Source organism: Hylobates moloch, unplaced genomic scaffold (assembly GCF_009828535.3).
Source record: "Hylobates moloch isolate HMO894 unplaced genomic scaffold, HMol_V3 SCAFFOLD_22, whole genome shotgun sequence".
In the NCBI taxonomy this organism is placed as follows: Eukaryota; Metazoa; Chordata; class Mammalia; order Primates; family Hylobatidae; genus Hylobates; species Hylobates moloch.
Window position 1 is genome coordinate 20,028,354 of NW_026652297.1, and position 13,890 is coordinate 20,042,243.

The 13,890-nt window shown below is 39.4% G+C and overlaps 1 protein-coding gene across 2 annotated transcripts in view; it reads right to left on the reverse strand.

The window, feature by feature from the left end:
- COL6A5 (collagen type VI alpha 5 chain) overlaps positions 1 to 13,890 on the reverse strand; it is a 149,733-nt gene that overhangs the window by 39,538 nt on the left and 96,305 nt on the right. For both annotated transcript variants that reach the window (XM_032143610.2, XM_032143609.2), the window contains exons 30-33: positions 13,760 to 13,795; positions 13,598 to 13,634; positions 10,424 to 10,435; positions 8,063 to 8,547 (exon numbers count right to left, since the gene is read on the reverse strand). In XM_032143610.2, coding sequence (XP_031999501.1) covers positions 8,063 to 8,547; positions 10,424 to 10,435; positions 13,598 to 13,634; positions 13,760 to 13,795 — 570 coding nt within the window. The remainder of the gene's footprint in view (positions 1 to 8,062; positions 8,548 to 10,423; positions 10,436 to 13,597; positions 13,635 to 13,759; positions 13,796 to 13,890) is intronic.

A 13,890-nucleotide genomic window follows, 5' to 3' on the forward strand; every position in this document is an offset into this window, starting at 1 on the left:
AGAAAATTTTTGCAACCTACTCATCTGACAAAGGGCTAATATCCAGAATCTACAATGAACTCAAACAAATTTACAAGAAAAAAACAAACAACCCCATCAAAAAGTGGGCAGAGGACATGAACAGACACTTTTCAAAAGAAGACATTTATGCAGCCAAAAAACACATGAAGAAATGCTCATCATCACTGGCCATCAGAGAAATGCAAATCAAAACCACAGTGAGACACCATCGCACACCAGTTAGAATGGCCATCATTAAAAAATCAGGAAACAATAGGTGCTGGAGAGGATGTGGAGAAATAGGAACACTTTTACACTGTTGGTGGGACTGTAAACTAGTTCAACCATTGTGGAAGTCAGTGTGGCGATTCCTCAGGGATCTCGAACTAGAAATACCATTTGACCCAGCCATCCCATTACTGGGTATATACCCAAAGGACTATAAATCATGCTGCTATAAAGACACATGCACACGTATGTTTATTGCAGCACTATTCACAATAGCAAAGAGTTGGAACCAACCCAAATGTCCAACAACGATAGACTGGATTAAGAAAATGTGGCACATATACACCATGGAATACTATGCAGCCATAAAAAATGATGAGTTCGTGTCCTTTGTAGGGACATGGATGAAACTGGAAAACATCATTCTCAGTAAACTATCTCAAGGACAAAAAACCAAACACCGCATGTTCTCACTCATAGGTCATGGACACAGGAGGGAACATCACATCCAGGGATTTGTGGGGTGGGGGAGGGAGGGACAGATTAGATACACCTAATGTAATGAATATCCAGCAAGTCAAAGAAAATGTGGAATCCAAGAAAAAAGAAAAGCATGGACTCTAATACACAGGGGACCCAATCAAGTAGCTCAATGTAAAAAAAAAGAAAAGAAAAGAAATTTTTTTTTAAAGCCTGGGATAACAGTTGTACAGCACTTAGGAAGTAAGCAATCTAAATTAAAACAATAAATCAGAGAACTCAGAGAATAAGTCTTCAAGAAGTGAAATCACATTAATAAATTAAGCAGCTGGATGCTCTTGGTGATAATATGAAGTTATGTGCTTCTTTTGTACACAGTAAAAATAAAAAAAAAGACAAATAGAAACCCTATTTGGGGAGAAACATACAAAGATAAGGAAACCACAACCAAATTCAGAACGAAGCCAAAGTGCAGTATGACTTTGAGCCACTGAGAGTGAAAAGAAAAGGTAATTCATTTGACCCTGATGCTTGGAACATTTTACTTTGTGTAGTTCAGTTCTGTGGTATATGACTACATTTCCTTCCAACTGCATGTTCTACACAAAATAATATTTACATGATTCATGTTACTGTAAACTTTTATTGCTGTTCCATTTTTATTGTAAAGTAAAATAAAGATACAAGAGAGGCACAAACCAAACATATAATTTAATGAAAAAAAAAAAAAAGAAAAATATTTATAATCATTCCAGCCATATGTTTAGAAACTATTTACTACATTCCTACTCTCTATTTTTATTAAATTGGATGCTTTGGATGTTCTTTTGTATTTGACCTTGTTGGTCCCACATGTAAAGACTAGATGTTGACCTGGTAAACCAAGGAAGTTTATTCATAGGAGTAAACCCCATGCTCTTCATTCATTCATTCATTCATTCACTCATTCATTCAACAAATATTTATTGAATGCCTACAATGTTATAGGTGTAGTTCTAGGTTCTGGGGATACGAAAATAAATGAAACAGATAAAACCTCTATCTTGGCCTGGCGCGGTGACTCACGCCTGTAATCCCAGCACTTTGGGAGGCCAAGGCATGTGGATCACGAGGTCAGGAGTTCAAGACCAGCCTGACCAACACAGTGGAATCCCGTCTCTACTAAACATACAAAAATTAGCTGGGCGTGGAGGCATGAGCCTGTAATACCAGCTACTCAGGAGGCTAAGGAACCAGGAGGCCGAGGTTACAGTGAGCCAAGATCGTGCCACTGCACTCCAACCTGGGTGACAGAGCGAGACTTTGTCTCACAAAAACAAAACAAAACAAAAAAACCCTCTATCTTACATTCTAGTGGGAAAGCTCTATCATCAACATAATAAAAAAGTAAATTATTTAGTATGTTGGGAGGTAATACTTTTTATAGAAAAAAAACAAAGCAGGATAATAGGGATGAGAAAATCTGGGATAACATTTAAGTAGAGCCCACTGATAACATGACATTTAAGCAAAAATTCAAAGGAGAGGGAAGATGGAGAAAAGAATTTCTGGCATAGGAAATAGCCAGGTGAAAGCTCTGGGGAAGCAGGAGGAATGCCTAGCTTGTGTGAGGATCAGCAGGGAAGACAGTGTGCCTGGGATGGAGTGAGAGAGAACAAGACAAGGAGAAGGTGAGATCAGAGAGTTACTAAGAGGGATTGGGTGGTAGATCATTTAGAGCCTTGCAAGCCATCGTAAAGACCTTAGCTTTAACTCTGAGAGAAATGATAAATTGGAGAGTTTCAGGTAGAAGAATAACCTGGGGGTTTAATAAGATTACTCTAGCTGCTGTGTTCAGACAGACTGTAGCAGGGCAAGAATGAATGCAAGGCCACTAAGGAAAGGTGATTGCACAGTCTAGGCAGAAGATAATGGTGGTTTGGATCAAGGTGTCAAAGATAGAGACACTATGAAGTGGTCAAATTCTGGATATATATTTTTTACAAATAATACCAAGATTAGTACTTATATCAATACTTAATACTAGTACTTAAATGAATGCTATATTTACTAATAAGTACTAATATACTTTATTGCACATATGTACACTTTAGTGTATATATGTACATATATACACTTTTGTATACACAGACACACACAAACACACATACATACACACACGTTAAAGTTAAGAATGTTGGATATAAGAAGAGATGAGGAATCGTAGACAACTGCAAGTAGAAGAATGGGATTTTTATTAGCTGTGATTGAGAGGGCTGTACGTTGTACAAGTTTTGGGAAAAAATTAGAAGCTTCATTTTAGATGTGGTTAAATTTGAAATATCCATTAACATGCAAGTGGCAGTATTGAATAGGCTGCTCTGTGTATGAATCTAGAGTTCAAGGATGCAGTCTGGATAAGAGATAGACATATAATTGAGGATATTTAAAACCCTGACTCTGGATGACAGTGTCAAGAGATTGCATAAGGATAGAGAAGAGGGCTAAGGAATGGGCTTTGGGCAATACCGACATTCTGAGGCCAAGGTGATGAAGCCGAATCAGAAAACTAGACTGAGAAGGGACAATTAATGAGGTAAGAGAAAAACCAGGAAGATGAGGTATACTAAAAGTCAGCCAAAAGAAGAAAATATTTCCCAGAGAAGGGCAGGATCAACAATATTGTATACTGCAAGTAAGTCCTGTGAGCTGCAGACAGAATCAACAGAATCAACCACTGGGTGCAGAAACATGACGATCACAGTTGACCTTGACATGAGCAATATCAGGAGAGCAGTAGGAATCCAAATGTGACTGGGATTATCTCAAGAAAGAATGCTAGGAGAGGCACTGGAGACAGCAAATATAGACAATGTTTTTTCCCTAGGAGATAGCTATATGGGAGCCAAGAAATGAAGCAGTAACTGAAAATCTAGGTCAGAAAGTTGTTTTATTTCTCTCTCCTGATTGGAATAATGTGGCAGAGAGGGGAAAAAATCAATCTATAGTAGACAGAGGGTCTCTTCCAGCAATAAAACTAATAAATAATACTAATACTAAATAATATAATAAATGATAATATATAAAACTAATAAAAATAACAAAATAGGGGAATGTAACTAATAACTGTCCATTTTATCTAACTTCACAAGAGGAAAGACGATGGGTAATTTTTCAAAAGATATACTCTATAGAGAAAAATCAGACTTATAGAGATTTAACCTGCTAATACTTTTTAAAAAATTTAGAAATTTCTAGAACATCAGTACAGCTTTGCAAGTTTAAATTCCACTTGAGACTGGATCCAGGATAAAAAGATAAGGCTAACTCTCTCACCACTCCTATTCAATATATTATAGGAAGTTCTGGCCAGGGCAATCAGGCAAGAGAAAGAAATAAAGGATATTCAAATAGGAAGAGAGGAAGTCAAGTTGTCTCTGTTTGCAGACAACATCATTGTATATTTAGAAAACCCCATCATCTCAGCCCATAAACTTCTCGAACTGATAAGCAACTTCAGCAAAATCTCAGGATACAAAATCGATGTGCAAAAATCACAAGCATCCCTTTACACCAACAATAGGCAAGCAGAGAGCCAAATCATGAGTGAACTCCCATTCACAATCACCACAAAGAGAATACAATACCTAGGAATACAGCTAACAAGGGATGTGAAGGATGTCTTCAAGGAGAACTACAAACCACTGCTGAAAGAATTAAGAGAGGACACAAACAAATGGAAAACATTCCATCCTCATGGATAGCAAGAATCAATATTATGAAAATGGTCATACTGCCCAAAGTTATTTATAGATTCAATGCTATTCCCATTAAACTACCACTGACATTCTTCACAGAATTAGAAAAAACTATTTTGAATTTCATATGGAATCAAAGAAAACCCAATATAGCCAAGACAATCCTAAGCAAAAAGAACGAAGCTGGAGGCATCATGATACCTGACTTCAAACTATACTACAAGGATACAGTAACTGAAACAGCATGGTACTGGTACCAAAACAGACATATAGATCAATGGAGCAGAACAGAGATGTCAGAAGTGACACCACACATCTAGAACAATCTGATCTTCGACAAACCTGACAAAAACAAACAATGGGGAAAGGATCTCCTATTCAGTAAATGGTGCTGGGAAAACTGGCTAGCCATATGCAGAAAACTGAAACTGGACCCCTTCATCACACCATATACAAAAATTAACTCAAGATGGATTAAAGACTTAAACGTAAAACCCAAAACCATAAAAACCCTAGAAGAAAACCTAGGCAATACCATTCAGGACATAGGCATGGGCAAATACTTCAAGACTAAAACACCAAAAGCAATTGCAATGAAAGCCAAAATTGACAAATGGAATCTAATTAAACTAAATAGCATCTGCACAGCAAAAGAAACTATCATCAGAGTGAACAGGCAACCTACAGAATGGGAGAAAATTTTTGCAATCTACCCATCTGACAAAGGTCTAATATCCAGAATCTACAAGGAACTTAAACATATTTACAAGAAAAAAACAAACAACCCCATCAAAAAATGAGCAAAGGATATGAAGAGACACTTCTCAAAAGAAGACATTTATGTGGCTAAGAAACATATGAAAAGAAGCTCAACATCACTAATCATTAGAGAAATGCAAATCAAAACCACAATGAGATACCATCTCATGCCAGTCAGAATGGCAGTTATTAAAAAGTCAGGGAACAACAGATGCTGGCAAGGCTGTGGAGAAATAGGAATGCTTTTATACTGTTGGTAGGAATGTAAATGAATTCAACCATTGTGAAAGACAGCATGGCAATTCCTCAAGGATATAGAATCAGAAATACTATTTGACCCAGCAACCCCATTACTGGGTGTATATCCAAAGGAATATAAATCATTTAACTAGAAAGAGTCATACACACATATGTTTATTGCAGCACTATTTACAATAGCAAAGACGTGGAACCAACCCAAATGCCCATCAATGATAGACTGGATAAAGAAAATGTGATACATATACACATGGAATACTACGCAGCCATAAAAAGGAATGAGATCATGTCCTCTGCAGGGACATGGATGAAGCTGGAAGCCATCATCCCCAGCAAACTAACACAGGAACAGAAAACCAAACACCACATGTTCTCACTCATAATTGGCAGTTGAACTTTGAGATCACATGGACACTGAGAGGGGAACAACACACACCAGGGCCTGTTGAGGGGTGGGGGTTGAGGGGAGGAAACCTAGAAGATGGGTCAATATGTGGAGCAAACCACCATGGCACATGTATACCTATGTAACAAACCTGCATGTTTTGCACATGTATCCTGTTTTTTGTTTGTTTGGTTTTTTTCAGAAGAAATAAAAAAAAAAAAAGTAAGGCAAACTATTTTAGAGCAGACTTGCCAAAAGAAATAATAATGCCAAAAACAACGGATACAAAGGATGTGAGGTGAGTTTCACAAAAAAATTAAAATAGGCAATAAACATATGAAAAAATGTTTAACCTCACACAGGAATATAATCAAAACAATGAGATACTCTTATTTACCTACCCAATTGGCAAACACTTAAAAAGCTCAATAGGTAAAATCCAGTGTGGGTAAGTATGTGGGGAAACAGACACTCTCAGACACCAAGGGTAGCAGCTCTATGCCTTCACAGTTGAAGCAGTGAAGACTTGATGAAGAGGATTGGAAGGAGGGAATCGAGAGAGGGGGACAGAGAGGAGGATGTCCTGAGTGGAGAAGAGCACAAGGCAGGGAAGAATAAAGAATGACTAAAGGGAGTACTGCTCAAGGCGTGATATGCGGTCAGAATGACTGTGTGGGGTTATTATCTGGTAAGAGCAGAGTGATGAGAACCAGATAGCTTCCTGGGTCACCTTCTCTGTAGATATGATGCAAATTTAAAATGATTTGTTAACAAGAGTGACTGGAGGCTGTTTCTCACTGGGGATTCTGAGGGCTTTGGCACAGTCCTATCTGAAGATAAGGATTAAATTTGATGTCTTATTAAGATTTCTTGTATTCTGGAATTTTATGCAACTCTCAAAGCTGAAATGTCACTTATTTTTCCCAGAGAGAAAAATTAAGGAGGCAGAAAAATTTCAAAAAGAAAAACTGAAAACCACAGGACTTTGACTTCCTGCAATCCTTTTTGTCAGGATCTGTTGTAACTCTCTGTGGCTCCTATTTCCAAAAAATGCTTGGATGTGTTAGGAACAGATTGATTCCCTCCATGTTATAGAGAGATTCTTTTTCTTTATATGGTAGAAATTGTACATTTTTTATAAAAATAGACCTTTATAATCTCTTGAAGGACATGATGGCTTTAACAAGTTCCAGAAGAATGTATTTTATGGATAATCTGAATATATTGAAAAGTTGTAGAACAGATGAAGAGGTTTTTAAGTTTCTTAGGAGGAAGGGAAGGGGAGCATTGATCCCTTGAGAATCTGTGGATCCAAAAGTGACAGGACCTCTTTTGGGAAAAATGTTCATATACATAAAATGTTTTGCATGACCATAGGGGTTCAAAGATCCCGTGAACTTCTTCCATCACTGGTTAAGGCCAGCTGTTCTGTGAGCTACAGCAAGCAGATAACAAATCTGAGAAACCAGAGTGGCAGAGGGCTGGTAGGGCACCACGTTCATGGCCCTTAATATCACATAGACCTAAGTTCAAATCCCAATTTAGCCACTTAGTAGTGGTATATAGTTAAGTCACTAGTAATCCTCTGGGCCTCAGTTTCCTTTTTTTTTTTTTTTTTTGACAGAGTCTCTCTCTGTTGCCAGGCTGGAGTGTAGTGGCGCCATCTCGGCTCACCACAACCTCCAGCTCCCTGGTTCAAGTGAGTCTCCTGCGTCAGCCTCCTGAGTAGCTGGGATTACAGGCATGCGCCACCACGCCCAGCTAATTTTTGTATTTTTAGTAGAGATAAGGTTTCACCATGTTGGCCAGGATGGTCTCCATCTCCTGACCTCATGATTCGCCCGCCTTGGCCTCCCAAAGTTCTGGGATTACAGGCGTGAGCCACCGTACCCGGCCCCAGTTTCCTCATTTTTAACATGGAGATGACAGCTGCATTGACCTCCGAAGGTTGTGAAAATGTATGAATACGTATGGAAAGCTCTAGGGACAGTGCCTGGCAAACAGCAGGAGCTGAGCAAATGTGGTTGCTGTTATCATTGACTGTTGTTATTATTCAGGATTGGATTTCACAGACACTGACAACAATATAGCTGTGAAAACTGTAAAGGAGTTTTCAAGAGGCCACATATATTCCTTGACTCTCTACCACTCCCATCCTGCCGTATCACAATACCACTATCTTAAAAATAAAGAAGTTGCCAAGAGAAATTCTTACCCCAAAAGCTTCAAGGAAAACTCTGTCATCAAAAGCAAAGACTGTTGGACTGATATCCAAGGCACTAAACTCCATGGTGGCCGTGATGATGGATGACCTACTGGCTGTTTGACCATTGCTAAAAAACACAGCAACTCTCCTCACGTTGGCTCCTGCATACGTCCGCTTGAACACGCTGCGGGTCACAAACCTCATTGCATTACCAACATCTCGGGGCTCTGTGGTCTCTTGATATTTTATTTGCGAAAGCTGCTGGAGGAGTTGCTTCTTCCTATTGTAGTCAGACCAACGGATGAGATAGCTGGTGCCTGAGTTATAGGAAACCATGGCAACTCTTGCTCCCACAGGACAGTTATTTTCCCTGATGTTAAGGTCATTGACAATGGAAGTGATGATGTCCCGTGTTTTATTAAAGCTCTCTTCTGTGACATCATAGGAATTGTCCAGAGCAAATACTAGCTCTGTCGGATATGCCGGACATTTTTCTAGAAAAAAGAAAAGCAGAAGTATTAAGTTATTTCACTGGATCAAAATCCTTTCCCCAACTCTTTACTCCAATGAAGTGGGTTCATACAGAGGCAAAGCAAGTGCTTCATCCAGCTCTAGAACTAAAGGTACCCACACGCAAAGAAAGGAAAGAAATCTGGTCTGCAAACTTGAAGTTGTTAACATAAATGCAAAGCATGAATATTTGGCTACGTAATGCTCAGACTTCACAGCCCACTATCAATCAGTCAGCTGTGTAAAATGAAATTGGTGGGAGTTCTTGAGCTGATGGAACTCTTCTGTGTCCTGACCGGGGTAGTGGTTATATGAATCTATGCATTTGGTAAAACTGAACACATACACAGAGAAATGAATTTTACTGTGTGTAAAATTTAAAAATGAATAAAAATAAATTATAGCTTGTTGGGGATCTTGAAAATCTGTTCTCCCCCAAAATCTTCCAAAATGATCTATTAATTATAAAGATAGTTGTAAGATTTCCATCTACTTATGCAACAAATATTTGAGTACCTACCATGTGAAATGCTGTATAACAATCACTATGAAATACATGCAAAGATGAATCAAGTGCAGCACTGCCTTCGAGGAACTTGTATTGGCAAGGGTCATTATACCATAAGGTATAGAGTAAAGATTATTCTTAATGAGGATTCAGAGGATAAAGAGGCTGTTTCCAAAAAGGGGCTGTCTCAGGGGCTTCAGGAAAGCTGGCTTTCAATGAAGGCCAGGGTGGCAAGAGGAAGGAAGCAACATGAACCAAGAAAGGTTTGCAATAAGCTCTTATAAAAATGGGACTATCTGCCATTCCTAGCTCAATACTCATGCCTTATGATGACTGAACTTTAGAATTTCATAGAAAATCTACCCTATGTATCAAACCTCACTTTTCAATGTCCTTGTTAAAGTCTGAACACAGGAAGAGAAAAATGATTTTTCTTTTAATAAGCACTTCCATCTGCTCAGGCTGTTCTACTATCCCCAATCTGGCTAACTCCCAAAGCATATTACACTCAAAATATCCCATATCCCAACCACTGTTCTTAGTAATAAAAATAGGGAAGTATTGATTTAGAGAAGTGTTTTGAATCGAAGAATTTTACCATGAAGAAATTTCAGTAATTTTAAAATATGAAAGCTGATAATGAACAATAGAATAAGAAAAATGAAAGATATGTTTAATCCAAATCCATGAAGTTGTATTGAGCACTTACTGTGTGCAAGGTGTATTTTTGCAGAATAAAGGTGAATGGCTCCAAACTTGCACCAAGCTTAAAGACCCTGAGGGTCTACATCAGCAGGCCTCCAGGAGACCAGGAGGTTTTGAAATTGACATAGCCACTGGCTCCAATGGCCTTGCCATGCAAGGGCTCTAAGGTGACGTGCAGCCCCGACTACAGGTTAGGCCCTGGGAAGACCATCCACAGCCATGGACAGGAAAGGTTTACAAGTAGTGGGCACTCAGTGAGATGACAGGTATGAGTGTGGGCCAGAGGGAGGAAAGGGCACATCTCACACCCAAGAAGCCAGTGTCAAGGGCGTCAGCAGCAACAGAATGTGGATTAGTCAGAGAGCCATGTTTACTGAATCCCCCAGCAGCACAGGGCCGGCTCTGGGGAGAAACTGACTTGTATGTAAACTGTGATGGGTCCCAGGCTACGGGCTGGGATTCAGTCACCATTTCATAAACAGGTCAATCATGACACTGACAATTATAGTCATAATCAAAAGAAAGAACTGTCTGCATAGAAGGAAGAAGTCCTGTTTCCCACGAGGTTGAGGGCGTCTTTCAGATTGGTCTTGTTGGAATGCAGCAGTAATAATCTCAGCAGGGAAGAGCATGGTAAGAATACTCACCTTTCCAGCAAGCTGTGAAAAGGAGAGAGGGAAAAATTTGTTACCTTCTTGAAACAAGACTAAAAATAGTTCAAAAAAACAACATTTTAACAAAGCTGAAAATGTTATTTGAGCCTAACTGCAAATGAGGCTAATTCCTAAGTGACAGGAAGCCAAGGTTATAGTATTGAGGAAGATGTCAACAGAATTTTATTAATTTGTGAGCCTTCCTAACCTTTTCCATTGGTGAGCCACAGCCAGCAGATTTTAGCAGAATTTTAGTTGAAACTGAAACACTGATCACTCGTCTTAGAAGCAAAAATAGATAAGCCTCTGATTAAACGGCAAGATAGCTGAAATTCAATTTGTTTTGCCTCATCTTATAGCCTTCTGAGAGTCATTCGGCAACACAAGGCTAAAATATGGGGTCTTATTTTCTTCCCTGATGAATATCTTGGGAGCCTTTATTTTCCCATACAACCATGGGGGGATTTCCAAGTGAATTTTGTCTTTGATAAAAAACAGCTCCTCTGTTTGAGTTATCTCCACATCCAGAGGGAGGAAGAAAAAACCCCAAGAGTTTCTCCTGGGCAAAACAGCATCTGGTTCCCTCAACTGAGAGGAATTAGGCAAAGTATTGGTACATCTTTAAGAAACCACAGGCCTGACAATTTCCATGTTCATTTCACTCGATTCCTAGGAAGCAAGTGAGTCACCCCAATATAATAAAAGATATTATTAACACTGGCAACACACCAGCCTTCTGTCTTGCTGTTGTGTAACAGTGGTCCCCTGCCATCCACCCTCTGAACACCTCTTGTTTGTCTTAACCCCATGGCCACTGGGATGCTAACTGCCATCAGACAGCACACATGACCCACAGCCTCCTTTGCATTTGGAGGCTCAAAACAGATCCCTTTTTCCTGACTGAGTACTTCCCTGTGTTAACTTCAAACACAGCTGCAAGGCTACAAGCAGAGGCCCGTAGAAGCAGAAACCTCGCTGGGTTTGAGTCTGGAAAAGCTGGGTGACTTAGAGGAAAATTACTTAAACTCTTTTGAGCAATTTCTTTAAAGCTGATTTTTCCTAAAAATCTTTACTTATGTATCTCCCTCCAAAATGCTAATCACTTGGGCCCTTCTGTTTTATTCTCAACCACCCCCTTTCTCTCTTAATTTCCCCAGCCTTCTAGACACCTTCTTTTATTCTCCAAAGACAGTCTCAGCCTGGACCTCATCCCCATATGTCACAGAGCTGCTACTGGACTGAGGAGCAAATGATGTTAGATGAGAAGCCTTGGAAATGTCAGCTATTAAGTGAGGCCATTTAGATCGGCTCTAACGGCCTGTTGCCTGCGTCTTTATCTCCAGTCTGCATCCTGGAGTTCCATGTTATCCAATCAGTGCCCTGTGTGGTTATAGAACTTGCCTACTCTTCTCTGACCTCCTGATTTATGGGCTAATTCCTTTTATTCTATGCGGAAAACTTCTCCCTTCAAATCCCAAACCCCTCCAATGCTGGTCCTCACCTCCCCAGCCCCTTCCACCTGCCTTTGGTCTTCTTTGGGAAGACATCATTTGATTTCACTGAGAAGACTGGCAACATCTTGAGGAAGGTTGATCCCACATTCATTTCTCCTACAATGGTTCTTCCCTTTTTCTCTCCCTGTGGTCCCAGTCCCTAGTTCTCTTCTCCTCCTGTGTGCTGAAGGGCCTTTCCCACTATCTCCTCCCTTTGAACCTCCTCTCCATTGCCTCCTTCCTCTTGCCTCCTTTCAAGCTGCCCACATTTGGCAGGACTCTCCCATCTCTGAAATGCCATTTTTCTGTATCTTGGCCCCACTCTTTTTACCAAGAAACAGAAACTCCTTGAGATGCTGTTTCTGACTCCCTAGTTTTACATTTTGAGAAACCTCATCCATCATGTGTTTTGAAGGACCACCAGCACTGACGGACTTCAACATCTGAGTCTCCTTCCCTCACCTTTACGAAAGCCCCATTTCATTGGGGTCGATCGTTTCATGCAGGGTCTACACAACATTCCTCTACCCCTAAAATATGTAAACTCATCATTTTCTCCAACAAATTGATTTCCCTTCACAATTCCTCCTCTGCTTACTCATCCTTGCTGACACTCAGCGTCTCCCCTGCTAGCCTGACAGTTATTCTAAACTTGCTTTCTTGCTGTTCTTTCCTTGCCACATAATTGCAATGACAACATTTTTATCTAGTCTTCTTCAGTAAAGCTTCTGATTTTCCCTTTTTACATTCTTCTGATTATGATTATTTAAAAACCACAGCGGAAACATAATGAAGACAGATCTCCTAAAATTCCACCTCCTTGAACACAGTCAATCATTGTTTTTCCACTTTTGCCTCTAGTACTTGTTTCTATTATGTATTTATCTACATGCAAAAATAATGAGGATTCAATTTCATTTTATAATATTTAATGCCTGTATTTTTCAAAGTTTGTCTTCATAAAAACTATACTTGGTTAATATTTTCTCAGAAGATGATGTATTGTAACCTAATTATTCTATAAGTGTAAACAGTCTGTATAATCATTTTGCTTTAGCACATAATATTCTGACAATCATATTTACCTATATTTTTTCTTTCTTTTGCTGTATTTCCTTGGGACAAATTTTCAGAAATTAGATCGCTGGGCTTTTCTACCTTATTTTTCCTTCTTTATAACCAAAGACAACCTCTTTATGTCGACTCTTGCTTTATTCCTTTTATGAAAGTATTTTTTGCCACTCCCATCACTTTCCCATAGCTGGATTCAGTTACCTCTATGCAAACATCCTTTATTAACTGAGTAACTAACCAACTAGTCCCAAACCCCCACGATCATCCCTTTAACACCATGCCCTCCCAGTCCTTTTGCTCATAACTGTTATACTAATGTGAGTGAATTCACTCACCTTTTGAGTTTTTCTCTAATTTTCCCATATGCATGTTTTCTCTTGATGTCTGCATTGCCCCTCATGAGCGAAGGCACTTTTACTTATACCCCTTTTCCTCTCTCCTTTAATGTGCGATGTTCTACAGTAGGCACTCCAGGCAAGCTTGTTACAGAGGCTTCCCACAAGTGAACTCATCCTACTGATCTCACATATCCACATTGCATACAATCCTAAGTGCCTCACCAACCATTGATGGATGCTCTTGTTCGATAACAGATACTCACGACTATGTTCCCGCAAAAACCGGATCAGATCACATTGCTGTAAATGTTGAAAAAGAAGAGAGAAAAGAAACATGAGTATAGTGACCTTTGAGTAACTGTGTTTATTTCCCAGTGAACTTGTTGAGTTTTCTTTCATGAATAAGGAGATACATAGATACATACAGAATATACAGGCTGCCCTGCCATGCCTTTAATGCCCTAGGAAACACAAAAACAGAGCAAGTTAGTGGTATGCCAATTGAAGTCTTTAGTAATGAAACAAGAGAAAACAAAAAACTTTCTGTCTTAAAAGC